The 27,582-nt window shown below is 38.3% G+C and overlaps 1 protein-coding gene across 1 annotated transcript in view; it reads right to left on the reverse strand.

Moving 5' to 3' along the window:
• Positions 1–10,951: 10,951 nt before the first annotated feature.
• Positions 10,952–27,582, reverse strand: part of wdr70 (WD repeat domain 70) — a 115,434-nt gene continuing 98,803 nt past the window's right edge. Inside the window, exons 16-18 of the mRNA XM_030149186.1 lie at positions 23,353–23,469; positions 14,301–14,463; positions 10,952–11,627 (exon numbers count right to left, since the gene is read on the reverse strand). Coding sequence (XP_030005046.1) covers positions 11,540–11,627; positions 14,301–14,463; positions 23,353–23,469 — 368 coding nt within the window. The 3' untranslated portion in view covers positions 10,952–11,539. The remainder of the gene's footprint in view (positions 11,628–14,300; positions 14,464–23,352; positions 23,470–27,582) is intronic.

Genomic DNA, 27,582 nt, shown 5'->3' on the forward strand with positions numbered 1-27,582 from the left:
TATAAATAATGACGACTTCAAATTTTTGTCTTTGTTTTAGTGCAAAAAATAACATTAAATCATGAAAATATTTACATTTATGAACTATCTTGTAACAATAAAATGTGAATAACCTGAACAAATATGAACAACCTGAGATGTCTAAAGAAAATTAAGCATAATTTTAACTATCATCTGCCTGTTACTAAGTGTTTAGTGTCTTTGTAGACCTGATCCATAATGCACATGTAGAAATGATAAGTTGAGGCAGAATATTGTTAAAATTGCACTTATTTTTCTTAAGAAATTTCATTTTTTTCCAGGTTATTCACATCTTTTTTGTTTGGATAGTTTATAAAAGTATTTTCATAATTTAATAACAAAGACAAAAATCTGGAGTTGTCATTATTTATAGGTTATTATGTTATAATTTTACTGGTCCGGCCCACTGGAGATCAAATTGGGCTGAATGTGGAACCTGAGAGAAAATGAGTTTGAGACCCCTGGTGTAGACCCTCTTCTAAATCCCCCTGATGTGCTCCATTCAGTCGTATATCTGAACCAAATTGCGATTTTTTCCCCCTCAGATGGTGAAGCCATGACCCGCCCTATGCTGCCTCTAATTGGCTAATACTCACTGCCTTCACTGATTAGATTGTGTAACTTTAGGCATGAGGACTGATGAGCCAATCAGACACAGAGATGGGCGGGTCATGCCTAGGAAAATATTGCTAACTAGCGCTGTCCACCTCTGGAACCTGATTGGACACCTCCTCAGGTGCCAGTGCCACCCCAGTTGATTGACAGGCCACTGCACGTCTGGTTGAAAGATGTGTGATTATTGGAAATGTGAACGAGAAAGGCAGAATAAACGTCTTTACATGAGTGACACATATTGAGAGAACCGACTTTGATGGAATACATAATTCTGAGGTAAGTTTTGAGGTGGTTTCAGAATGAGTCACTGTTTTAAACTACTGGTCACATGACTGCACATTTAGAGAAGAGATGGTGTCACCAATAGTTAAACTGTGTGAGTAGGCTAACGTTATGAAAGGCTAACATTATTCTGTGTTTCTAAAACGGTTTCTAAAACAGCGTTATTATGTACTATTAAAAAAAAAAAAAGGGCAAAAATTGAGAGTATACCCACTTCTCCAGGGACCACTACACCACTGAGAAGATCAATATATGGATCAGAAGATAGATCCTTCTGGAATCAAACAGTCAACTTTTTCTGAGGAAGTCTAGGACAGTGGGACAGGAAGGGACAGGAAGGACAGGTACACTGTAAAAAAACAAATCTGTAATTTAACATAATTTTCACTGTTTTTTTTTTTTTTTTTTTTTTTTTTTTTACAGATTTCCTGTATATCCTGTATTTTTAAGATACAGGAAAATATCAATGAAATGACAAAAACAGACTGTGATTTTACATGTCAAATATAAAATAACATGAAAAAACTGTAACTGTGAATAACCACAAAATTTACATTTTTTAAAAGAATTTTTTTTTTTTTCCACAGAAAAATACAGTTAAAATACATTTGCAAATATATCATAATTTCACAAAGATTTCTTCTCTATTGATGAGATTAAACTGTTAATTTAAAGTTTAATACTGTAAAAAAAAAAACAAAAAAAAAAAACAAAGAAATGAGATAAAATTACTGACAATTAACCGCAGAAGAAGTATTTGTTCTCTAAATTGAACAAGACTTGTTTGTTAATTGACAAATATCTTGTGTAATTACGGGAGGTTTCGCAACAAAAATGTTGAATAAATGTATTTTTGTGAATGTATAACATGTATAAGCACTGATAAACTGTCCAAATACAGTTTTTATCAGTGGATTGTACAACTTAGTCTCATTTCTTTATTAAACATTAAAAAGTCAAAAAAAAAAAAAAAAAGCAAAATGTCATGTAAAGTTAGGGCAAAAACTGTATTTTAATTATGGAAAATTACCGTATTTTTATGAGAGGGTTATTTTCCGTTATTTTTTCGGCATCCCTGCTGCAGGAATATTACTGGTTTTTTTTACTTTTTTTTTTTTTTTTTTTTTTTACAGTGTAGGGACAGAAAGGACACACAGCTTTATATGAATATTGAAGACATGTGACCAGACTTTAACTGATTTGTAAAAGACATAGTTTAACAATTTTTAAGGGTTTGGATCTGGAGTCTGATCCAATTATTACTGTGATCTGAGAGGAATTCAAACCTTTATTTATGGAAATGACTTTAAGATGGAGCTGCGCAATAAAGCCAAAGACAATCAATACAGATAATTATCACAATAAATGTAAAATTATCTTTTATTTATTGTATTTTTCACAGCCAAAGATGCCAGGTCATAGATGGTTTTAACCCTTTCATGCATAGTGGTCACTCCAGTGGACAGTTATTCTACAGCTGTTCTCTTGTATATTCATAGTTTTGTTGTTTTACTTCCATATCAGCCAACACATTGGGTGCCCATGCATCATCCCATAATTTGCAATTGATACCATTACTGTGTTATTTTACTTAGACTGTAATTAACAACAAAAACTTTTTTTTTTTTTGCATATTATCTCCATGAAGTGAGTAATGACTAGTATTAGAGTATGTTAAAATGTGAGAAAACATCAGAATAGCAGCATTCTTATTTCATAGTTTTCACAGTATATTTGTAAATGTTTCTTTGCTTCAAAAATTAAACATATAGAGTCCAGCTCAAGGTTATTATCGTTAACGAAAACTAACGATATGACGAAAACTAGAATTGAAAAAACATTTTCGTTAACTGAAATAAATAAAAACTATAATTAAAAGAAAAAAATGATAACTGAAACTGTATTGTGTGTTTACAAAACTAACTAAAACAGATAAAAATTATGGATAAAATTCCCTTCGTTTTCGTCTTTTGTCAATGTCGGATTGATATGAAATCGACTTATTTCCCTCAATTAATTTTAGCTAGCGGCAGCATATGATATTTAAACGGTCCATCACTTGTGGTTTGGTCGTCTTCTCGTCTCCACTCTACCTGGAAACATGGAAACTAAAGTTGGGAGAAAGCAGCAGAGTCCTGTCTGGGATTTATTTGAATACGACGGAGAAGAAGAGAAAAGATACGACAAAACTAAAATTAATATTAAAACTAAACTAAAACTACGCATTTAGAATAAAAATGAAAACTAATAAAAACTAGCAAACCTGCTCTAAAAACTAATTAAAACTAAGTGAAACCAAATCCAACAGATTAGCCCCGTCACAGAGCTAGCCCTGTGGCTAACACACCAAGGTTATTATCGTTAACGAAAACTAACGATATGACGAAAACTAGAAATGAAAAAACATTTTCGTTAACTGAAATAAATAAAAACTATAACTGAAAGAAAAAAACTAACTGAAACTGTATTGTGTGCTTACAAAACTAACTAAAACATATAAAAATTACAGCTAAAATTCCCTTCGTTTTCGTCTTTGTCAACGTCAGATTGATAGGAAATCGATTTATTTCGCTCAAGCAATTTTAGCTAGCAGCACCATACGACACTTCACGGTCCGTCACTTCTCGTCACTTGTGGTTTAGTCGTCTTCTCGTCTCCACTCTACCTGGAAACATGGAGACTAAAGTTGGGAGAAAGCAGCAGAGTCCTGTCTGGGATTTATTTGAATACGACGGAGAAGAAGAGAAAAGATACGACAAAACTACAACTAATACTAAAACTAAGCATTTAGAATAAAAATGAAAACTAATAAAAACTAGCAAACCTGCTCTAAAAAGAAATTAAAACGAACTGAATTAGAGAAAAGAAAGTCAAAACTAAATAAAACTAAACTATGATGAAAAATCCAAAACTATTAGAACCTTGGTCCAGCTGAGTGGACATTATTGCAAATCCATGAAAAGTAGGTTCATAAAAACCTTTTTCAGTCACATAGTTTTTTTTTTTTTTAGTGCCTAAAGAGGAATAAAAACACTCAGGGAAAAAAAAAAAAAATCTTGATTACGGTTCTCATAATTCAAAATTAATAAAAGAGCAAACTATGTTGAAGGTGGAAGAAAACAAAACCAGTGTAAAAATAAAAACAGCATCATTTCCTTGAATGTTCATTAGACAAAGATGTGCAAACCAGCATGTGTACGACACCAGACAGAGACAGAAGAAGAAAATGTTTATTCATCGAAGTATGAGTCAGATACTGCTTTTCCAAACTTTACTGTTTTTTTTTTTTTATAACGTGTCTACTTGCGTAACAGCCCTCATTATTATTATTACTATTATTATATCCCATTAAAAACCATCCAGGCCTCTTCATTTCCCCATTGGCTCGTCCTCTGCCTCGTGAACGTCAATGTTTTTATTCCACTTTCTTTTATCCCCCCCCCGAACGTCGTGTATTTACGGTCTGACACTAGTTTATGAGCTTAAACTTCACTTCCCTTAAATCACAGAAAAAAAACATTTTCTTTGGAAGTTTCCCGAGTACAAAGTCAATCAAATGAACACATCTTTCCAGACCGTTCAAAACTTTTAAATGACTTAATGACTCTTCACGTTTACATGAACTTACATGAACTTTAATCAACTTTAATCAAGTTTTTTTTCATCCTGTAACTGTTGATTATTTTCATATTTACTTAAAATAATCACTAAAAAAAACAAAACAAAAAAAAACAAACAAATGATGCATTACAGATCAAATATTTAGCAAAAATTTTTAAAAAAGCACTGTTTTAGTCCAATAATGACAACAAAAAGCCTCTGCAGAACCGAAACTGTGGTGGCCCAGAGGTGCCACAGCCCAAAAAGATATCCACTGTAAGAAAAAAAAGAGAACAGCCCAAAAAATTATCCACTATAAGAAAAAAAAAGAGAACAGCCCAAAAAATTATCCACTATAAGAAAAAAAAACAGAACCCAAAAAATTATCCACCATAAGAAAAAAAAGAGAACAGCCCAAAAAAATTATCCACTACAAGAAAACAAACAAAACAGCCCAAAAAAATTATCCACTATAAGAAAATAACAGAACCGCCCAAAAGATTATCCACTATAAGAAAAAAAATCAGAACAGCCCAAAAAATTATCCACTCTAAGAAAAAAAACAGAACAGCCAAAAAAAATTATCCGTTAGCCCAAAAAATTATCCACTATAAGAAAAAAAATAGGACCAATGGCCCTGTAGCTTACTGGCCAAATTAAAAGCTTTGGGAAATGTATCCAGATCCAGAAGAAGATCCTGATCAGCATGTGGACATTATGTTTGGTCATCTCCCCATCAGGGCTGTGGACATTTGGGTCTTTAAGGGTTAAAGGTGGACGTTTGGGTCTTTAAGGGTTAAAGGTGGACGTTTGGGTCTTTAAGGGTTAAAGGTGGACGTTTGGGTCTTTAAGGGTTAAAGGTGGACGTTTGGGACTTTAAGGGTTAAAGGTGGACGTTTGGGTCTTTATGGGTTAAAGGTGGACGTTTGGGACTTTAAGGGTTAAAGGTGGACGTTTGGGTCTTTAAGGGTTAAAGGTGGACGTTTGGGTCTTCATGGGTTAAAGGTGGATGTCTGGGTCTTTATGCGTTAAAAGCGGACGTTTGGGACTTTATGGGTTAAAGGTGGACGTCTGGGTCTTTAAGGGTTAAAGGTGGACGTTTGGGACTTTATGGGTTAAAGGTTTTGCATTTTTTTTTTCTTTTTTTTAACTTTTTAATGTTTAATAAATAATATTTTCATGTATTAAAACAATCAAATTACCTATAAATATATATATAAATAATTTTCAGTGAGACTAAGTTGTACAATTCACTGATAAAAACTGTATTTGGACAGTTTATCAGTGCTTATACGTGTTATACATTCACAAAAATACATTTATTCAACATTTTTGTTGTGAAATCTCCTGTAATTACACAAGATATTTATCAATTAACAAAGTCTAGTTACACTTACAGAACAAATACTTCTTTAACGGTTAATTGTCAGTAATTCGATCTTGTTTTATTTATTTATTTATTTATTTATTTTTTTACAGTATTAAACTTTAAATTAACAGTTTCATCTCATGAATAGAAAAGAAATATTTGTGAAATTATGATACTTTTGCAAATATATTTTAACTGTATTTTTCTGTGAAAAAAAGAAAAAAAATTCTTTTAAGAAATGTAAATTTTTTGGTTATTCAGTTACAGTTTTTTTCATGTTATTTCAAATTTGACGTGTAAAATCACAGTCTGTTTTTTTTAATTTCATTGATATTTTCCTGTATCTTAAAAAAATAGGAAAAATCTGTAAAATAAACAGTGAAAATTCAGTTAAATTACAGATTTTTTTTTTTTTTTACAGTGTAAGAATACTTCTTCCTACTTGTTTTCTTGCAGAATTCAGACTTGTACGTACTTCAAGACAGATTGTGTTCATTTAAAAGTTACTTTGTTCTTGTCTTATTTTGCTTCGTTTTATTTTATGTTTCTTTGCATGTAATAAATAAATAAATAAGTAGTTTTTTCCGCTACTGTAGCACCTCAGAGGTATCCAGGTCTGTTTGTTCTGTTGTGAACCCCCTGCAGATCCTCTCTAAATCCTCCAGCTGTCAGAGGAAACCACCACATACACACACATACACAATCAGACCCATGTTGGAGTTCATATGTGGCTCTGGAATCCAACCAGCGCCTCCAGCCACACACTGATGCTCATGTTCAGGGTCCACATTTTTCCTCTAAACACAATCAGTTTGTAAAAAGACAAATTTGAGTCTCATGAAAACTTCCAAACTGGCAGATTTTTTTTTCCCCCAAATGCGCAGGAACGTTCTGCCTCTGCTCTGCGTCGTCTTTACATGACTTTATTTGTCCTGAGCCGCTGCTGAAGCTGCACAATGAACGTTCATCTGAAACCGACCAAAATTACAAGCAGACAATCCAACGTCTGTGTCCTGGCCAACGTCCCCTGACCAGAAAACGAATATGAAACAAAGTCATCTGAGGAGAAGAAATATGGAAGGAAGGAGCAGATACTAAAGGGAACGGACAGTTAGTGAAGACACAAGTTATTATCGTTAAAGGTCCCGTATTATGCAAATCTCACTTTGTGACAGTTTTCTTACAGTAGTGTGTGTTGCAGTAGCCTCATTATGAGGTTCCAATTTGAAAACTGTCTGTTTCCTCCCTGCCTTGCTACAACACATTTAGTGAAAATGCCTGCTCAAACGGCCCAGTTTGAGTTGGGTCCGCTTATGACGACATAAGCGGATTTAACTCCTCCCCCTGACTGTGCCCCCACCCTGGCAAAGCGAGCCCCGCCCTGGCAAAGTACCTCTTGGACAACAAACATGGCGAAGGCGAGACACGCAAGTTGTGGTGTTGTTGGCTGCACACACCAACACGATAGTTTATTTTTGCTCCCCACTTCCGAGCCTCTCCGTAAAAAGTGGCTGGATTATATCTGTGATGATCATGTACCGAACAACATTCCCAAACGCTTGTATGTGTGTGCCCGGCATTTCACGGACGAGTGTTTTTCGAACATGAGCCCATACAGCTCCGGCTTAGCACAAAGACTCCGAATCAAGAAGGACGCAGTACCAACGCTTCGTGACCCAAGTACAAGTGTGGGAGATGGAAGTTCTTATCATTTTTTTGTATCTTTACTGCATAACACTACATTACGGATAAGCGGGTGGTTGTTGATGTGTACGTCTAACGCAGGCATGTCCAAAGTCCGGCCCGGGGGCCAATCACGGCCCGCGGTCAGATTTTATACGGCCCACAGCTTGGGTTTTATATTATATTATTTATGGCCCGCTGGACTGTTGAACCGAGTCCATGAATCATAAAAGGTTCCAAATGCAGTTTCTCCTTTCACCTCATGGTGGCAGCACCACTCTAACTCTGTCTGGCTCTGTGACCTCGCCGTGGACCTTTTTCGCTAATTTCTAACCACTGCGCCTGTAAATAAAAAAACGAAAGTTGACAGTGAGGGCCGCCGCTTCCAGGAGAGATGGGAATTACAATTTTTTTTCACTGAAAATCGAGGTAATTATGTTTGCCTAATTTGTCAACAGACTGTTGCCTTGTTTAAGAATTCAATGTAAAGAGACACGAGCAGACAAAACATGCTAACGCATACAACAAGCTAGCAAAGAGTTAGCGCTCCGAAAAAGTGAAGCAAATTCAAGCTGCTTTAAACTCACAACAGTGACTCTTCATGTGAACCTGGGAGTTCAATGAATTCACCACCAGGGCAGGCGACCAAGTTGCCAGGTTAGTTGCCTCTAACTGCTGGTGTTATGTACTTGTAGATGTGACACAAAATATTACTTTCTGAATGATTTTGTGAAAGACAAGAGTAAGAGTCATATGTTTTCATCTGAAACGTTAACAGACTTTGCATTACTGAGTAATATATGAGTAATGATTACTCATATAAGTCATGTTTAAAATGAATGTGGGGTTAAGATTTTTATCAACTTGGAAGTTTAAGATACTCTATACAGTTTGTTCTATGTTATCTGACTCCAGACGTGAAAGGAAGGCTGAATTGTTTTTTTTTTTGTTTTTTTTTTAAATTGGTTCACACCTGAGTGGCTTAAATTTGGTTACATTGCCATTTAAAAAAATGATATTGTGACAATGAAAATAAACTTGTTGTAGAACAGCGCATTTATACGTAATTTTTACTGTTTAAAAAATGTCTGAAGGGACAACTGGCCCCTGGCAAAGTCCACATTATCAGATCTGGCCCTCTTGAAAAAAAGTTTGGACACCCCTGGTCTAACGTTAGCATGGCAGCTAACATAGCTCGGTTACTGCTGCTAACGTTTGCGTACCCGTTAACATGCAAGAGCTGATAATATCGACAGACATTCAACAGAACTACTTTGAACACGGGCCTTTTGTGGTTGGCATCAGTATAGTTAGCATCAAGCTTGTTAGTAGCTGCCTGCATTAGTGGCGGCAGGCGTCTTTCCGTGTCAGGTCCACGAACCCGACACAACACCGCCGTTTTCCGTCGGGGCTCAATCACGCCTCAAGGCAAAGAAAGCCAGTGTTTGGAAAGACGTTCTGTCTGAGACATGGCTTCACAGTCAACATTAGCGCGTAGTACCGCTAGCGTAAGCCGCGTCCTCTCCCAGAGAGGGGAGGGGGAGTGGGCGTGGACAGATGCGTTCATTTGCATACCCGGAAGCAGGCCCAGAAACAGCCTGTTCTGAGGAGGGCTGGTGAGAGGGACTTTTTCGACCGCTGAAACTCCGAACAAAGGATGATTTTGGGGCGAACAAACTGAAATACTATGTTTTTGGGCTTCTGAGACCTATATGACGTGACTGAAAAATAGCATAATACGGGACCTTTAACGAAAACGAACGAAATGACGAAAACTAGAATTGAAAAAACGGTTGCAGTAGTCGTGTCATTGTGGACAAATGTGTTTTTGCTCCATTTCGGTGTCTTTTTATAGGGAATGGTTGTGCACAATTGAGCAGAGGTCCAATTCATCTGTGGGTTTGACTCATGAGCAGACACGGGTGAGGAATACACAGATACAGTTCTTATTGATAACACTGGGTTACAAAAAATGTTTTCTGCAAGTTGTCTAGGTTTTTTCAACTGAATTAGGACCATTTTGCACCGCTAAATCAAAAAATAACATCTGTTTTTCTCAATCAGGTCAGGTTTTTTAGCTAATTTGATTTTGAAATATTTGATCTTCTCACAAAATTGATTAAATTTTTGTGACTTTATCAGTTGGTTTTTTATATAGTTCTCACCCAAAATAGGTTTTAAGAGAAAAAAAATCATTTGATCACTTGATTCCTGTTAGGTACAATGGTGTATTCACCGCAGATGTAGCAGAATAGGTCAGGCTTTTTTTTACAAGATCTTCTAGTCGAAGCCATTTCATTCACCTGTAATATTAAAAAAAACATTAATCATAAATTGGCAAAAGTAAAATCTTCAGAACTCGTTTATTGCAAGAAATACGAAAGAATTTTGTATCACATGATGTGAAAATGCCCATAAATGTAAGCAAAAATGTTAAAAAGCCAATATGTAGCATAGTTCAGAAAGTTGACCTGATTGAGCAAAATTAACGTGATTTTTGGATTCAGCACACCAAAATTATCCTAAATCAGCTCAAAAAACTTCAACAATAAATTTGTTGTTGACCAGTGTAATCAAAATCAATCAACTGGAACCAGGAAAACAATCATTTAATTTGGACTCAGAATAGTACGGAACTCATTGTAGTCTGCAATTTTGCAATAACTGTCATATTTCTGAAAAAATCCAGAAAATGAAAATGGTGCGTTTCTTTTTCCCTTGAGTGTATACTGAATCATTAAAAACATTTTTTATTAGTAATTTATTCACTTTTTTTTTTTTTTTTTTTAACTACTAGAAATTTCAGGCGACCCCAAGGTTGAAAAACACTGATTTAACACATTTAATGTCTGAAGCAGATATTTTCTAAGACAGGGATTCCCAACCTTTTTTGGCTCATGACCCATTTTAACATGACAAATTTCTGGCGACCCAAGACGGAGACATTTTTTTTGCTAAAATTAGTATGTTTTTGATCATGTAACAGTTTGATATACTATGCTGCAAATAGACGTTATTTTAGACGACACTTAGACTATATAATGTGTATTATTATTATGGACGGAGGCAGAAAAGCCAGGTTTTATGTATTGTGATTGTTTCTCTCAATTCATCATATATTTTTTTTAGTAAGTTGTCTTTTTTTGTTTTGTTTTTTTATCAATTACTAGAAATTTCAAGCGCCCCCATTTGAATTCCAGGCAACCCCACGTGGGGTTCCGACCCCAAGGTTGAAAAACACCGTACTAAGACATTGTAGAGCAGTGTTATCTGAATTTGGTTTAAATTGCTAAATAACCTGGAGCAGCAGCGTCTTCATCTGTAGTTTTAATGAAGGCTGTTTGAGTTTGTGCAGGTTTAACACAGACGTTTCCACCAGGATTCAACTGTTACTATTTCCTTTATTCTAGTTTTGAGGTGGAAACAGTAGGAAACATTCAAAACAAGACAATGATTGAATGAAGCCTTGGATTTAAAAAAAAAAAAAAAAAAAGAAGAAGACGACGCTAAAATAAAATCAGCTGTGGTGTTGTCCTTTTTACAAACCAGCAGACTGTTCTACATAGTTGGCAGTACCAGACCCGCAGAATCTGGGGCCCATTTAGGAGGGATTAGCAAAAACTCTGGAGCTGTGGGGAGCGAGAACAATAGAAACCATGACAGTACAGTCCATACAATCAAATCTGACATTAAAAAGCCAAGGTCTTTCATTAGCTGATGAATTGCAGTGAGAATGACCATAAATCTGCCTCCGCTGTAAAAAATGCGTGTACTTAATGCGCTGTAGCTCGTGCAGAATGAAAAAGCATCCACAGGAGGAGTGGTGGAACTGATGCTCTCTCTCATGTGGACTTTCTGACAGCAGATCCGTTTGTTGGAGGTGCTGGACGTCCCACCAGGAGCCCCCCCCCCCCCCCCCCCATCAGCAGCTGTACATAGAACGGAGCTGCTGTTGGGGGGTCACATGGCTTAGATCTTGCGTTTTTTCCACTCTGGTTCGTTGCTGGCTTCCTCATCCTCATCCGACTCCTCTGCGAACACAGGCTCCGGCTGGGTCCTGCAGGGATTCACACCAGGTTACGTAAAACACTCGTCAAAGTTCAGAGCAAACAATTAACTGAGCATCAAACACAAACGGACAAATGGTTCGACTGTGGAGCAAAGTGTCAAAGTGAAATGTAATCTGGTTTCACTTTGCACGAAACAAAAGAATCAATAAAACAAAATGGTCAGAGTGATGTGGATGTTTAAGGTGGATTGTTTGATTCATGACATCACCTCATGTGGTGAGTGCCAGGTAAAAAAACATTCCACCATAAATCAGGTCAGTTCAACCTGAAATGAAAACTCTGCCCAGTAGATGAGCTGTTTTATCTGCATATGGACACGTGCAAATGCGTTTGGATGAAAATTCAGCAGATGGTCTCTGAAGTGAACACCTGAGGTCAGATGTGTCAGGGTGGACGGTTGGACGTTAGCGTCAGGGTGGATGGTTGGATGTTAGCGTCAGGGTGGACGGTTGGACGTTAGCGTCAGGGTGGATGGTTGGATGTTAGCGTCAGGGTGGACGGTTGGACGTTAGCGTCAGGGTGGATGGTTGGATGTTAGCGTCAGGGTGGACGGTTGGACGTTAGCGTCAGGGTGGATGGTTGGATGTTAGAGTCAGGGTGGACGGTTGGACATTAGTGTCAGGGTTGGACGGTTGGATGTTAGAGTCAGGGTGGACGGTTGGACGTTAGCGTCAGGGTGGATGGTTGGATGTTAGCGTCAGGGTGGACGGTTGGACATTAGTGTCAGGGTTGGACGGTTGGATGTTAGAGTCAGGGTGGACGGTTGGACGTTAGCGTCAGGGTGGACGGTTGGACGTTAGCGTCAGGGTGGACGGTTGTGTGTTAGCGTCAGGGTGGACGGTTGGACGTTAGCATCAGGGATGGACGGTTGGACGTTAGCGTCAGGGTGGATGGTTGGATGTTAGCGTCAGGGATGGACGGTTGGACGTTAGCGTCAGGGATGGACGGTTGGATGTTAGGGTCAGGGTGGACGGTTGTATGTTAGCGTCAGGGTGGACAGTTGGACGTTACTGTCAGGGTGGACGGTTGGACGTTAGCGTCAGGGTGGACGGCTGGATGTTAGCGTCAGGGTGGACGGTTGGACGTTACTGTCAGCGTGGACGGTTGGACGTTAGCATCAGGGTGGACGGCTGGATGTTAGCGTCAGGGTGGACGGTTGGACGTTACCGTCAGGGTGGACGGTTGGATGTTAGCGTCAAGGTGGACAGTGGGACGTTAGCGTCAGGGTGGACGGTCGGATGTTAGCGTCAGGGTGGACAGTTGGATGTTAGCGTCAGGGTGGACGGTTGGATATTAGTGTCAGGGTGGACGGTTGGATGTTAGCGTCAGGGTGGATGGTTGAACGTTAGCGTCAGGGTGGACGGTTAGACATTAGCGTCAGGGTGGACGGTTGGACGTTAGCGTCAGGGTGGACGGTTAGACATTAGCGTCAGGGTGGACGGTTGGACGTTAGCGTCAGGGTGGACGGTTGGATGTTAGGGTCAGGGTGGACGGTTGTATGTTAGCGTCAGGGTGGACAGTTGGACGTTACTGTCAGGGTGGACGGTTGGACGTTAGCGTCAGGGTGGACAGCTGGATGTTAGCGTCAGGGTGGACGGTTGGACGTTACTGTCAGCGTGGACGGTTGGACGTTAGCATCAGGGTGGACGGCTGGATGTTAGCGTCAGGGTGGACGGTTGGACGTTACCGTCAGGGTGGACGGTTGGATGTTAGCGTCAAGGTGGACAGTGGGACGTTAGCGTCAGGGTGGACGGTCGGATGTTAGCGTCAGGGTGGACAGTTGGATGTTAGCGTCAGGGTGGACGGTTGGATATTAGTGTCAGGGTGGACGGTTGGATGTTAGCGTCAGGGTGGATGGTTGAACGTTAGCGTCAGGGTGGACGGTTAGACATTAGCGTCAGGGTGGACGGTTGGACGTTAGCGTCAGGGTGGACGGTTAGACATTAGCGTCAGGGTGGACGGTTGGACGTTAGCGTCAGGGTGGACGGTTGGACGTTAGCGTCAGGGTGGACGGTTGGACGTTAGCGTCAGGGTGGACGGTTGGACATTAGCGTCAGGGTGGACGGTTGGACGTTAGCGTCAGGGTGGACGGTTGGACATTAGTGTCAGGGTGGACAGTTGGACATTAGCGTCAGGGTGGACGGTTGGACGTTAGCGTCAGGGTGGACGGTTGGACATTAGCGTCAGGGTGGTAAGGTTATAATAGTTTTGGATTTGTCATTATAGTTTAGTTTTATTTAGTTTTGACAGCAGGTTTGCTAGTTTATAATAGTTTTTTTTTTTTTCTAATTGCTTAGTTTTAGTTTAGTTTTATGTTTTTTTAAATATCTTTTATGTTTTTTTGCTGTTTGCATTCAAAGAAATCCCATACAGGACTGGGTCACAGCTTTCCTCCACACTTAAAGCAGTCCCAGTCTGATACAGATCTAAATCTGCCCATTACTGTTGTCAACAGTTTGAGTGCGCACCTGTAAACCTGCACGGCCTCTGAAACATTCATGTGTAATCTGGTAGGAGGAAACCCAAGTCCAACACCAAACCAGAGGTGCACGCACTACTCAGATTACACCAAGACCAAGAGGAAAGAGCTGAGGTCACTGGGGAACTTGTAAGCAATAAATATTTAAATACATAATAGCTCGTGTGCCAGGTTTCCTTACTGTTTGTAAGCCGGGGCGACCCAGTACGGGTTCTCGGAGGCCTCCTTGGCGTGGCGGAGGATGGCCTCTCTTGGGTTACTGTCGTCAGTTTTGTCCAAAGCGATGTTCTTCACGATGAACGAAGACAGAGTTCCACCATGAGCTGCTACTCTGCCTCCACGACCTGTCAGACAATAAATGTGTCCATTAAAAACACATCAGAAAAAAGACTGGAACCGCTTCGTTTTCAGCAGTTTTCTGAACTAGACCAGCCACGCTTCAAAGCTGAGGAAAGATGTAAAACAAGGAGGATCACATGTGTTTGTGAAATGCAAAAATTACACTGAAGATATTAACAATCAAGGATGTTCAAATCATTTTAGGTCAATTCAATCTAAAGTGGGTCAGACCAGTAAAACACTACCATAGTAAACTATAAATAATAAAAACTGCAAATTTTTCTCTTTGTTTTAATGTTAGAAAAGTAAAATTGCACAAAAAAGTTTACATTTACAAACTAGCCTTTTATAAAAAATGTGAATAACCTGAAATGTCTTGAGAAGTCAGTGGAATTGTACCAATATTCTGCCTGTTACTAAAACTTCTGTGTATTTGTAGATCCACTGTGATGTGTACGTTGTGATACACATGTGTAAATAAGAAAAAGGAAGTAGAAAAATGGGCTTCCTTTTGTGCATTTCAAAAAAAAAAAAAAAAGTATTTTCTAATCTCTGTTAGAGGGGTCCATCAGTGGAATAATCTGGAGCAAAACTTAAAAATGTCTTCAATTTGTGCATTTAAAAGGATGTATAAATCCACTATAATAACAAAATATAGCACATTATCTGAATAAGTGTATACCTAGTTATAACACAGAAGTATGCATAAAATATTATTGTAATTAATTAATTATCATGATAAGAAGATATTATCACATTTATTGATCATTGTATTTGTAGTAAATATTTAAAGTGCATACAAATATTTTAGTTTATATTAAAAAAGGTTGATTATGCTCACACAAACTGATTGTGTGAGGTGACTAAAAAAGTGTATGGGAATGGTTCGTATGGATGTTTTGTGTTATTGTAAAAATATACAGAAAAAAGTGTGTTAACGAAATAAAGGAAGCGGATTTAATTTAATTATTAATTTGTAAAAAGGGGGTGGAGTCTATAAGTTATACTTCTGCCCACTCCTTTTCGAGTGCCGAAAAATTTTGTTTGACCATGTTGTATGGTTCAGATGATTTTATGTGCTCCAAATAAAACTACACTACTACTACTACTACTAATATGAAACTTAATGTATCCATACATTTATGGAAACACATAAATTGTCACATTATAGACTTTTTTTTTGTTTTTACATTCCAGTGTTTTCCCTACGTTTAAAGAGAAATTCGATTCATTGCTGGGAGCTCTGTGGGTCCTTCTGCTGGAAAGTCTAATTTAAAAAAACAAAAACAAAAAAGAACTAGAAAAGCACTTGGAGAGCACAGACCTCCACCAAGGCAGATCAGCCCCCCCCCCCCCCGATCACCACCAATATTTAATCATTTGTTCCTTGTGCCAGTATCAACATTTCCTGAAATTTTCATCCAAATCCGTCCATAACTTTTTGAGTTATCTTGCTCACAGACAGACAAACAAACCAACGCTGGCAAAAACATAACCTCCATGGCGGAGGTAAATATATATATATATATATATATATATATATATATATATATATATATATATATATATATATATATATATATATATATGTATATATGTTTTAGGCCAATTTTTTTTTTAAATCCGTGCTGTAGTTGGAGCATTCGGTGCTGTTGGCTGTACACGACTGCACTTAGTGGAGCTTTTGGAGAACCAACCCTCCTGTTTCCAAAGTGGACATTATCACGGTTGTCTGAAAAGATCAGAATGGGATACAGTCATGTTCATTCACACACTCAGAAACACATGGACTTCCTGCTCCAGCGAGGCAGTGTGGTTGTTTAAGGGGTTGAGAGGCACCTCTTTCCACTGCTTGTAAGCATTGAGCCAACCACCAAACATTACCTTGCACTTATGCAAAGTGGTTTCACAAAGAGGATAAACAATGTGAAGACAGCCTGTCGTCGAAAAACCACTGGCCTGCTATTAAGTAGTCAGACTTATTTTTGGAAAATAGACCTACATTTTCATTTGCACACTGTCATTTATGTTTCTGTGTCTCCGGCTTTGACTATAGACTTTATCCTTATATATTGTGTGAAGCAGTGTTGATGAGTTCAGGGTTTTCTTTAAACTAAGTGTATAAAAGCAGCACCACATCACACTGTACCCCAGTCAAACACCCACACTAGACTTTTCAGCTAAAATTTCCTTAGGGGGTCAAATGAGTGGCATTTATTGTCAAAAAAAAAAAAAAAAAAGTTGTAAGAAATGCATAGAACTGTGTTGAAATAATGCTAATACATTTGTGCACAGACTACTGATATTATTTGACAGTGGAAGCTATATTTTCAGAAATACTGGGTTTTGAATAGCACATGTATGTGAAAACTTTTGCTGGTGGACGGACATGACATTACCCATGATGATCTGGTCAGTACCAGTACTTTATTAGTAATAAACTTATATACTTACTATTGCTAATTCTCCTCTTATTCATAAATGTTAGTATTGTGGATCTAAAACAATAACAGCTGACACAAAAACACAAAATGTGGCAGTGGACGGATGTGACATGGTTGTTACAGATCCCATCATACTGATGCTCAGCAGCCATGTCACCGTTTCCACAAATGATCCCTGTGCAAAAACTAGGATCAGAATTATTTATTGTATAGTTTATCATCATACTAAAGAGTAAATAACAATATAGAATTGTTATTTCTTTATAAAAATGCTTATTATTAGAAAAGTGTTGATTTAAAAAGTGACGTGTGACATTCTTCATGTATGTATTGGCGTAACATAAGCAGGATGGATCAGCACCATACTCCATACTGAACCTGTAAAAATAAAACATGATATGTTTATGTTTATGTTTATGTTTACGCATTTGGCAGACGCTTTTTTCCAAAGCGACTTACAGGGGAAACCAATTAAATCACTCAATCAATCAAATTTTATTTATATAGCGCCAGATCACAAGAAAGTTATCTCTTGACATTTTATATATCGAGTTGGTCAAAACCAGACTCTAAGTCAATTCTACAGAAACCCAACAGAATCAGATATGTAGGATAGAATCTTGTAAGAAAAACTGGGGAATCTAAGAGAATAGAATATTTGTTTTTCCGGTAAATTCAGTTAAAATATAACTTGGCCATTTGTGACATGAAAATATAGCATTAACTGTGATGAAATTGGACATTTTTGAGCTGAAAACATAGTTCATATGAACATCAACATGTTGCAACAGAACTGAAATCCTGTAAATTTGCATAACTTGCATTTACCAACACAAAGTTCCTTTGGGATTCACTTCTATTGATTTCTTATGCACAAAGACAGAAATAAGACCTCTAAGCAAATTTTAGCTGTTTTGGATTCGTCATTTATAGCTGCATTAGTAATATTACTGATGTTCCTTATATTTCAGAATTGTTTCCAGATAAGTTTTATGTGTACATGTAAAACAAAAACTGTTGGACAAACAGTGCATTCATTCACAAATGATATTTAACTAATATCAATATTTATCACAATAAATGTCAGATCATTGTTTCTTTTAAAGGTCGTGTACAGAATTTCTGCGTGATCTTAAAAAAGTCTCATTTTTATATATGTCTGATCATAGTCTGCAATTTAAAATGAGATTATCTTCACCTAAATAGGTTATTTCCAAATGCTATTCCCAGCTTCCCTGGTCGGGTCGGACCAGACTGGACTGATTTACGGCAGACTTACGTCACTATGACAACAACACACTGACCAACAGAGTTTAGTAGTGAGAAGTAAGATGAACGAGTGAGGAGACAGATTTGTCCTTTGAACTGAACAAAGAGATTAGTAGGATTTCCTTAGTTGTAATGGTGGACTCTGGAACTGGAGCTGGACTGGTAGAAAGAAAAAGAAAACTGAAGGGTAGAGTGATAGAGCGGAGGACTAAAACAGAGGTAAACCTGTGCAATGAACTGATGGATAGAACTAGGGGAGTTAAAGGAATGAAAACAGAGCTGCAGTTGTCCCTCTTCCTTCTCCACAGGTATAGAATGCTTCTGTTCTTTCTCCATATGCATTGGAACACTGGACTGGACTCTAGTGTCTGTTGGTAGCTCAGTCAAACACTTAGTAAACACTGGCGTGTTACAAGGTTATAATAGTTTTGGATTTTATATCATTATCATATCATTATAGTTTAGTTTTATTTAGTTTTGACTTTTTTTTTCTTTAATTCAGTTAGTTTTAATTCATTTTTAGAGCAGGTTTGATAGTTTTTATTAGTTTTCATTTTTTTCTAAATGCGTAGTTTTAGTTTAGTTTTAGTTTTGTCGGATCTTTTATCTTCTTCACCGTCGTATTCAAATAAATCCCAGACAGGACTCTGCTGTTTTCTCCCAACTTTAGTCTCCATGTTTCCAGGTAGAGTGGGGATGAGAAGATGACTCTAAACCACAAGTGACGACAAGTGACGGACTGTGAAGTGTCGTATGGTGCTGCTAGCTAAAATTGCTCGAGCGAAATAAATCGATTTTGTATCAATCCGACATTGACAAAAACACAGGGAATTTCATCCATAATTTTATAAGTTTTAGTTAGTTTTGTAAACACACGATACAGTTTTAGTCAGTTATTGTTTTTTTCTTTTGATTCTAGTTTTTATTTATTTCAGTTAATGAAAATGTTTTTTCCAACTCTAGTTTTCATCATTTCGTTAGTGTTTGTTAACGATAATAACCTTGGTGTGTTAGCCACAGGGCTAGCTCTGTGACGGGGCTAATCTGTTGGATTTGGAGCATTGTTTCAGTCCAAACTAAGGGCTTTGGAAGGTCACACTGAAATGGTGCTAGTGCTCATGGGAAGTGGAGTCTTTGTCCCTTAAAAACACCACTGATTCCGGCCGAAGGTGTCACTGCAAACCACTTGAAATGAATTCTCTGTTCAGGACCTTTAAGTCTAAAGGCTGATTTCTGGTCCTGTGTTGAAGTTGCAGAAACCATTTTACAGTCCTGACAAAAAATGCAACTAGATAAAACTGTCACAAAAGAAACAACCAGATAGAACAGTCTGATTTTGTGATTAACTTCTTATTTTGTTCATTTTCTTTATGAAGAAAATGTGTGCAATGTAATAACGTAGCCACAGATCCCAGGGGTAAAGTGTCACAAAATAAAAACTACATTATACAAACACTCACCCAGTCCTCTTACTGTAATGAGCAGATTTAAACGTCCTTGTTTCACTTTGTTCACTAATGCTTCGTTCACAGCAGGTCTAATGCACAATTCAGATTTTTGGTGAAATCTGATATTTTTGTGTGTTATATTCCATATTAAATGCGACTTGTATCAGTTTTGAGTCTGAACTGAATGTGACCCTGAAGTGACCCACATGTACTAAAGAGGTCCTGATGGAATATGTGACCACGCAGACACACACTGTGTTTACAGAAGGAAATATGGTTTTCTGAAGCTCCTCCTCCTGGGATGAACAACTGGGACGTTTGTCGCATTTCAATGATGTAAAGGTCGGATAAATGCGACCTGGACATTCAGACTGAAGTCATATTCGACAATATCAGATCTGTATCAGATTTAGGACCACATATGAAAGTGGTCTGGGTCAGATTTAGGACCACATATGAAAGTGGTCTGGGTCAGATTTAGGACCACATATGAAAGTGGTCTGGGTCAGATTTAGGACCACATATCAAAGTGGTCGAGGTCAGATTAGTGCTGTTCTGTCTTTAACAGATCAGAAACAGGTCACATTTGGACACAAAAAATCAGATTTGGTCCACATTTACCTGCATCTGATTGGAGCCTCTGTCTGTTGCTTAAGAATATAATGTGTACGCTGTGTTTCTACTCGCAAAGATTTAAAAAATGACTCAAAATCCTTAGCGTTTAGAATAAAGGGTTCAGCAGATGTAACAGACATGACTGTACTGCAGAGATAATAACTGAATTTGTTCACAGCCACAGGCCGACGTGTCACTGTGAATATATGTGACCATTAGAGGGAACAGTGAGTCACTGCCCGTCTCCCACGGCAACAACAACTAGCACCAAGGCTGAGCTGAAGTAAGAGACATTCATTCATTTTGCAATTCGTTTAGTCGTCGAGAAGGTTGTGGGAGTGCCGGCGGTGGGTACAATTTTTAACCCCATTTTATTTTAGTACTTCTGGTGTTTTCGCACGTGTGCAGCATGTGGGTACATTTGGTACAGCAGGCAACGCACTGGTTTTACACCCAGATTATTCTTACCCCCATTAACTATGTAGCTTTAAATATCCAAATAAAGTGACATTTACTATAGTACTAGTAGCAGCAGTAGTAGTAGTAGTAGTAATATAGTAGTACCATTACTATAGTAGTTACTGTAGTAGTAGTAGTACAGTAGTACCATTACTATAGTAGTAACTGTCCATGAAATGGTTCTTGTCTTGTTTCTAATATTCAGTTTCTGGGCTTCGTGGAGTCCAGTGAATACTGCCCAGTACTTTGGGAATTTAACGAATCCGAGTCCATAATCGATTTTGCTTATTGATTCTCATTGGGTGAAGGAATAAAAGAGTACAAACGGGTGAGTTTGCATTAACTGTCTTTTATATTTCCATCTGCACAGAAAATATAACATATACAGTATGTTCAAATAATAATAACAGATGACGCCATGCTTGGGTTGGGGGGGGCTGCCGTACAGTAAAAGTGAAACTAAAGACGCTTTACTAATTCCTCTATTGCAGCATTTCCACTACGTGGAACCAGTTTGACCCTGCCCGTCTCCCGTTGTTGTGCACCTCATTTCCTTTCCTCTTCCTTCAGAAACTTGTATTTGAGGGGGTACGACATTTGTTGCCCACACCGGAACTGGAACTGGGCCCAGATGACGGCCTGGTGTTCACTCTGCCACTAGATTCACAAGCACCGCTAAGTATCGTATCAAATACGTGACATTCCTGTAAATGAATCACATGCTGTGTGGAGAAATGTTTGAATATATTGGAGATACTCCACCCTTTTGAAGAAATGGAAGCTTTGACAGTGTTCCAGTGGACCTGGTGTCATCTTTTTAGACCGTTTCTGCCTCAACACCATATTGGCTACGTTCTGACCAAAACAATGCAGCGTATGCGTGATGTCATCGCGCATACACAAAGAAGGCAGAATTGATAAGTAGAATTGTTAAGCAGGCAAACGGTTCCAAGGAATCAAGCTACTAGGACCCAGTTCTCAAAAAGAACTGGTTCTCGATTCCCATCCCTACCAGTACTCCAGTACTCCATCCATATCTCCGTCTGCTCCTTGTAGGCTGACATCTTCCACTCCAAATCCATCTTATATCATGTGCATATTGGAATTTGCATTTAACAGTTACTGACTGTGTAACTGTCAGAGGAACATCATATAAATGAATAATCCTACATCCATTCACTCTGATTTAACAAAAACAATGTCAACCAGATCAATTAAGTTAACCCATGGTTGACTGTTATAGTGATCCCAAAAATATGGAAATCAACTCGCCTCAGTTTTACTATCTTCTTTGGAAAATCTGCACAGGGGTAAATTCAGTACGACAGGTTTTACTACCAGATGTTACATCCATTAAGAATGCGTCTGCACATGCCCGACGGTTTGGAGCATGAGCATGATTCTTAGGGCGTAAAAAAACCATGGGGGTAAAAATTGTACATGACACCGGACCCTATCCCAGTTAACCTAAGGTGTCTGTTTATGGATGGTGGAACCCATGTAGACCGCGTAAGAATATACAAACTCCACACACAGACAGATCTTTAGAGTAGATATCAACACAAACCACACTGCAAACAGAAGTGAGACTAAAGAGGTAAGCTCATACAACTGTAATGTAAACTATCAGCTGATGCAGTATCAGAAGTATAATGCAGATGCACAAACAATGAGCTTGACGCTTTCATTAATGCCTTCATGGTTTTGGTAGCTCTAGGTATGTTCTGGTTCGTAACTTCCCAATGCTGTTAATGGAATCTCCATAGTACAGAAAAACCCCTTTAAAGGTTTAAAAAATGTGTTACATGTGACCTTCTGTCAAACGCCAACACTCGACTCCTAAATTCTTAATTCTGATTTTTCTAAACGGCTTACTCTTCTCTTTTACTTTATTTTAATTGATTATTTATGTTTTATTGATTATGTTTTAATTGTAACTGTGTGTTTTAACCGGTCTCTTTTCCATTTTTGTAAAGCACTGTGAATTGCCCTGTGTATGATTTGTGCTATACAAATAAATTTGCCTTGCCTTATTTAATTCTAGAACCCTTTAGTGTCTCTCTCTAAATGTCTGAACACACATTTCCTTTAAAATAACCATGAACGTGTTGTTAGAGTCAATGGAAAAACTCCAACATGTAGATAAAGAGCGGCATCTGTTTGACATCTGGAATACAATAAAGGAGGAAATGTATTAAGAATAAGGAAAAACAGCTCAAGTCATACCAATGGCCATATATGGGGGTGGTGTGTGTAAATGTGGGTTGGATTAAAAATAAAGAAATAATAGTGGATACAAAGACAGTTGGCGATGCCTGGCTCTATGGCAGCAGTTAAACTAATATGAGGCTTCAGTGGATGTGTGAGAGGCCAAGTGGGAGCTGTTCTGGCTCTGCTCTTCAGCTGGATTGCATAATACTGACACATCAACAACTGTGGATTTGTACATCTGCCTCAGACTCAGTCCTGTATTCATCCAGTCAAAAGCACCAGTAATAACAACAGGCTCCAGAAAAACTACTAGAGCTGCCTCATGACAGGGGACGCTTCTTTTATTGTTTTTTTTTTTTTTGTTTTTTTTTTTTGTTTTTTTTTTTTACTTTTCCTTCTTTGCCTGTGAATGTTCCATAGTTTCAAACTTAAAATGTCCGAATGTTACCTGGTCCAGATACGGGCGGTTCAGGTTTGTGGGACTTCTTGGGGTCCAGTCTGTCCTTTTCCAGCTGTTTCCTGGTGCTCCGCTGACGGGCCTCTCTGAACATGGGTAAGGCATGAGCTGAGGACACAGTAAACAAAGACAAATGTCAACATCACACAACACAGCTGCACAATGAAGCTGCCAGGGCGTCCAGGGAGGGGCTTCAGCGTCTGGACATGACAAACACTGGGGTATGTGTCACAGAAAAGCAGAGTTTAGGAAGTGGGTGATCACACAACAGGCAAGTTTCCACCTTATCAAGGTTATAATAGTTTTGGATTTTTCATTATAGCTTAGTTTTATTTCGTTTTGACTTTTTTCTCTAATTTAGTTAGTTTTAATTCATTTTTAGAGCAGGTTTGCTAGTTTTATTAGTTTTAGTTTATTTAATTTATTTATTTTTTTCTAAATGCTTAATTTTAGTTTAGTTTTAGTATTAATTTTAGTTTCGTCGTATCTTTTCTCTTCCTCACTGTCGTATTCAAATAAATCCCAGACAGGACTCTGATGCTTTCTCCCAACTTTAGTCTCCATGTTTCCAGGTAGAGTGGGGACCAGAAGACGACTGGAAACCACAAGTGACGACAAGTGACGGACCGTGAAGTGTCGTATGGTGCCGCTAGATAAAATTGCTAGAGCGAAATAAATCGATTTCGTATCAATCCGACATTGACAAAGATGGAAACGAAGGGAATTTTATCCATAATGTTTATATGTTTTAGTTAGTTTTGTAAGCGCACAATACAGTTTCAGTTAGTTATCGTTTTTTTCTTTTAATTATAGTTTTTATTTATTTCAGTGAGCGAAAATGTTTTTACAATTCTAGTTTTCGTCATTTCGTTAGTTTTCGTTAACGATAATAACCTTGCACCTTATGTGTCATAAATTTGAACAAAAATGACTGAAAATTGTCTAAAGAAAATGCACTGTCCATAACTAACAAAACTTATGCTGGCGTGAACTGAAACTGAAAATGCTTTCAATGTCTGACTCCCCACCTCTATTTCTCTCTTATTCAGTGGATCTTACACGAAATGTTCACAAATACTAACCTGTATCCACTAGACCCCCTCCACTGCTCTATGGGCCCCCCAAGAAATGCTGGACCCCATAAATTTGTCATGCCCCCCCCCCCCCCCCCTTCTTTACGGTGCCCCAGTTGAGATACATAAAGAATTATTGTGCTTGGGAAACACTGACTTGTCATGTGTAGTTGAATCAAATCCACTGTCCTACTTTACATGTAATCCATGGTCTGCACACGGAATAATTTGCCAAATCTATTTCCTTTTTTTTTTTTAACCCACCACCACCCCTCTTCGGAGGACAACTTTATTCTTAATTACAGCTTGTGTTTAAGTAACAATCTCAAGAGACTGAGATTGCCAAATCTATTTCCATTGCCCTTATTAGCTTTTGCCTTCAGTTAATTCATCACCTTCCCTCTTCAGTATATTTGTGATAGTTTTACATTTTAGTTTATGCACTCTGAGTTTTGTCAAATTCAAATACCTGGATGGAAAGCACCCTCCCCCCATAGATCTCTTGATCTTCTCCTCCTAAACCACAGGTGTCAAACATGTGGCCCTGGGGCCAAAACCGGCCTGCCAAAGGTTCCAATCTGGCCCGCGAGATGAATTTACAAAGTGCAAAATGCAAAAATTACCCTGAAAATATTAACAGTCAAGGGCATCAAACTCAAAAATAACAGCATAATAACCTAGAAATAATGACTCCAAATGTTCTTCTTGGTTTACTGTGAGAAAAATAATAGGATATTATGCCTCTAAATAATGGCAACACCAATTTTTTTCTCTTTGATTTATTGCAAAGAACATTAAATTCTGACATCCTTTAACAGTAAAATGTCAATAACCTGAACAAATATGAACAACCTGGAATGTCTAAAGAAAAATAAGTGCAATTTGAACAACGTTCTGCCTGTTTTGTACTTTTGTAGATCGGATCTGTAATGCACATGTATAAATCATAAGTTGAGGCATAATATTGATAAAATTGTACTTATTTTTCTTAAGAAATTTCAGTTTTTTCCAGTTATTCACATCTTTTTTTGTTTTGGATAGAAATAGTTTCATCATTTACTGTTATTTTTTGCACTAAAAAATTTGAAGTTGTCATTATTTATAGGCTATTATGCTATTATTTGACTGGTCCAGCCCGCTGGAGATCAAATTGGGCTGAATATGGCCCCTGAAAGAGCATGAGTTTGACACCCCTGTCCTAAACCTTCCTGAACATACAGTTTTTACACAACAGCTGATGAACCCTGTGCCTCTGTGTACTCTTTCTGGCATAGTGCACACCAACATATTCATTATATCCCCTGTGTTTAGATTCAGACGATGACACTGCCACTCTTCACACTTTTGTGAACACTATCACAATAAAGGCCCCGGCACTTAACGCCACAAGTGTGCATACGTATGTGAGTGTGAATGACCCACCCTCCAAGGTGTGTGCACACACAGACAGATTTGTGTTTGTGTAAAGTCAGTGTATGCTCTGCTCTTATCCTCAGGGGTTCCAAACACACACTTTAGTAAAGGGTTTAGATAAAGTGATTTTCCATTCAGGAGCCCTGTCGCTGCTCACAGTTAATTCTTCTCCTCCACGCTACATTAAGCAAAAAGGTTACTGTTAACAGATTCCCTCGCTTTTCTCAATGGGCCGTCACTTGTTTCCTGTCCCCTCTAATTTTCCAGTGCAGGGGCATCAAGTGCGTCACTCAGTCCAACTGCCTGATTCACACCCTGTTGGCATGACAATGACATCACATGAGTTTGAGGAAGACAATAAATGATGTCTGAATTATGTCTGAGTAGCCAATGGGGCACGGCGTGTCGGCGGCAGCTGCTTGGTGGTTTTGTAGTGTGGAGGGATGAGAGGTGAGAGGCACGCACTGGACAGATGACAGGCCCGTGGGCTGCTGATATGATGGGATGATAGGTGCGTGCATTCACAGATCACGCACAGTGGCAGTGGGAGAGGAGGGTGTCTGAGGCGTGATCCGGACTCCATGGACACCCATAAGACGGCCGCGTGGCACAGTCCTCTGGAGCTGTCCATTCAGTCCAACACCCCCCCACTCCATCAGCTAATGGGCCTGTCAAAGCTCTTTTCAAAGCTTTCACTATGTGTCTGAATGTTTCTGTGTGGCTCCAAAGACAGAGGTAGAACACTGGAGCAGTGTTATAAGAGTTTATAGTTTAGTCACTTTATATGCGTTTCATTATGTCATGTGGATTGTTATAAAATTGCAATAAAATCTCGAATTAACACATCTTCTCGTTCAATTCTTCATCAGTAAAATTTTCATTCACATGGTGGACCCATTAGATAATGTCAGAATAGCTTGAAATTTGGTCATAAACTTTAGGAGCTGCATTGGAACAAATTTAGAATAGGGACAAACTGATTTTTGAAAATTAATGTTTTGACTTGGGGAATGATGCACCCTAACACTGGTCTACGAGTCACATGGTTCTACACTGGAAAAAATCTAAATCTGATCAAGTGTATTTTTCTCATGTCTAGTCCAAATATCTCATCACACTTAAAATAAGACAGAATCACCTAAAGAGTAACTTTTCAGTGAGATATAAGAACTGATTTTTGGACCGCAGATCTGGAAAATCTGATTTCAAGAAATCTGAACAAGATCATTTTCACTTGTTGCTCCTGGAAGATTCTGTTGGGTTTCTGTAAATTGGCTTAGAGTCTGGTTTTGACCAACTCTATATGCAAAGTGTCATGAGATAACTTTTGTTATGATTTGGCGCTATATAAATACATTTTGATTGATTGATTGTTCCATTGGCAGATTTTTTTACTTAAATTAAGCAAAAAAAATCTGCCGATAGAACAAGTGAAAATTATCTTGCTACAATTTTGAGTTTTTCCAGTGTAGAATAAAAGTAGTGCCACTGGACCAGGTGTGAGTCTCTGATCCAGACTAATCCAGTCCTAAATGTTGGTTGGTTGTAGTTTCACAGACACAATCTGGGCTTCAAATGTGAAACAGTAGAATTAATGACAGAATGGGTTTAAGTCCAAAGGAATATTAGTGTCAGATCTACTTCAAACACTGTCTGCACATGACAATACATGGAGTGTACAGGTTCTGTCAGTGGAAAATTTATAAATATATTGGATAAATGGATACAAACCAAC

This window comes from Sphaeramia orbicularis, chromosome 12 (assembly GCF_902148855.1).
Source record: "Sphaeramia orbicularis chromosome 12, fSphaOr1.1, whole genome shotgun sequence".
Classification (NCBI taxonomy): domain Eukaryota; kingdom Metazoa; phylum Chordata; class Actinopteri; order Kurtiformes; family Apogonidae; genus Sphaeramia; species Sphaeramia orbicularis.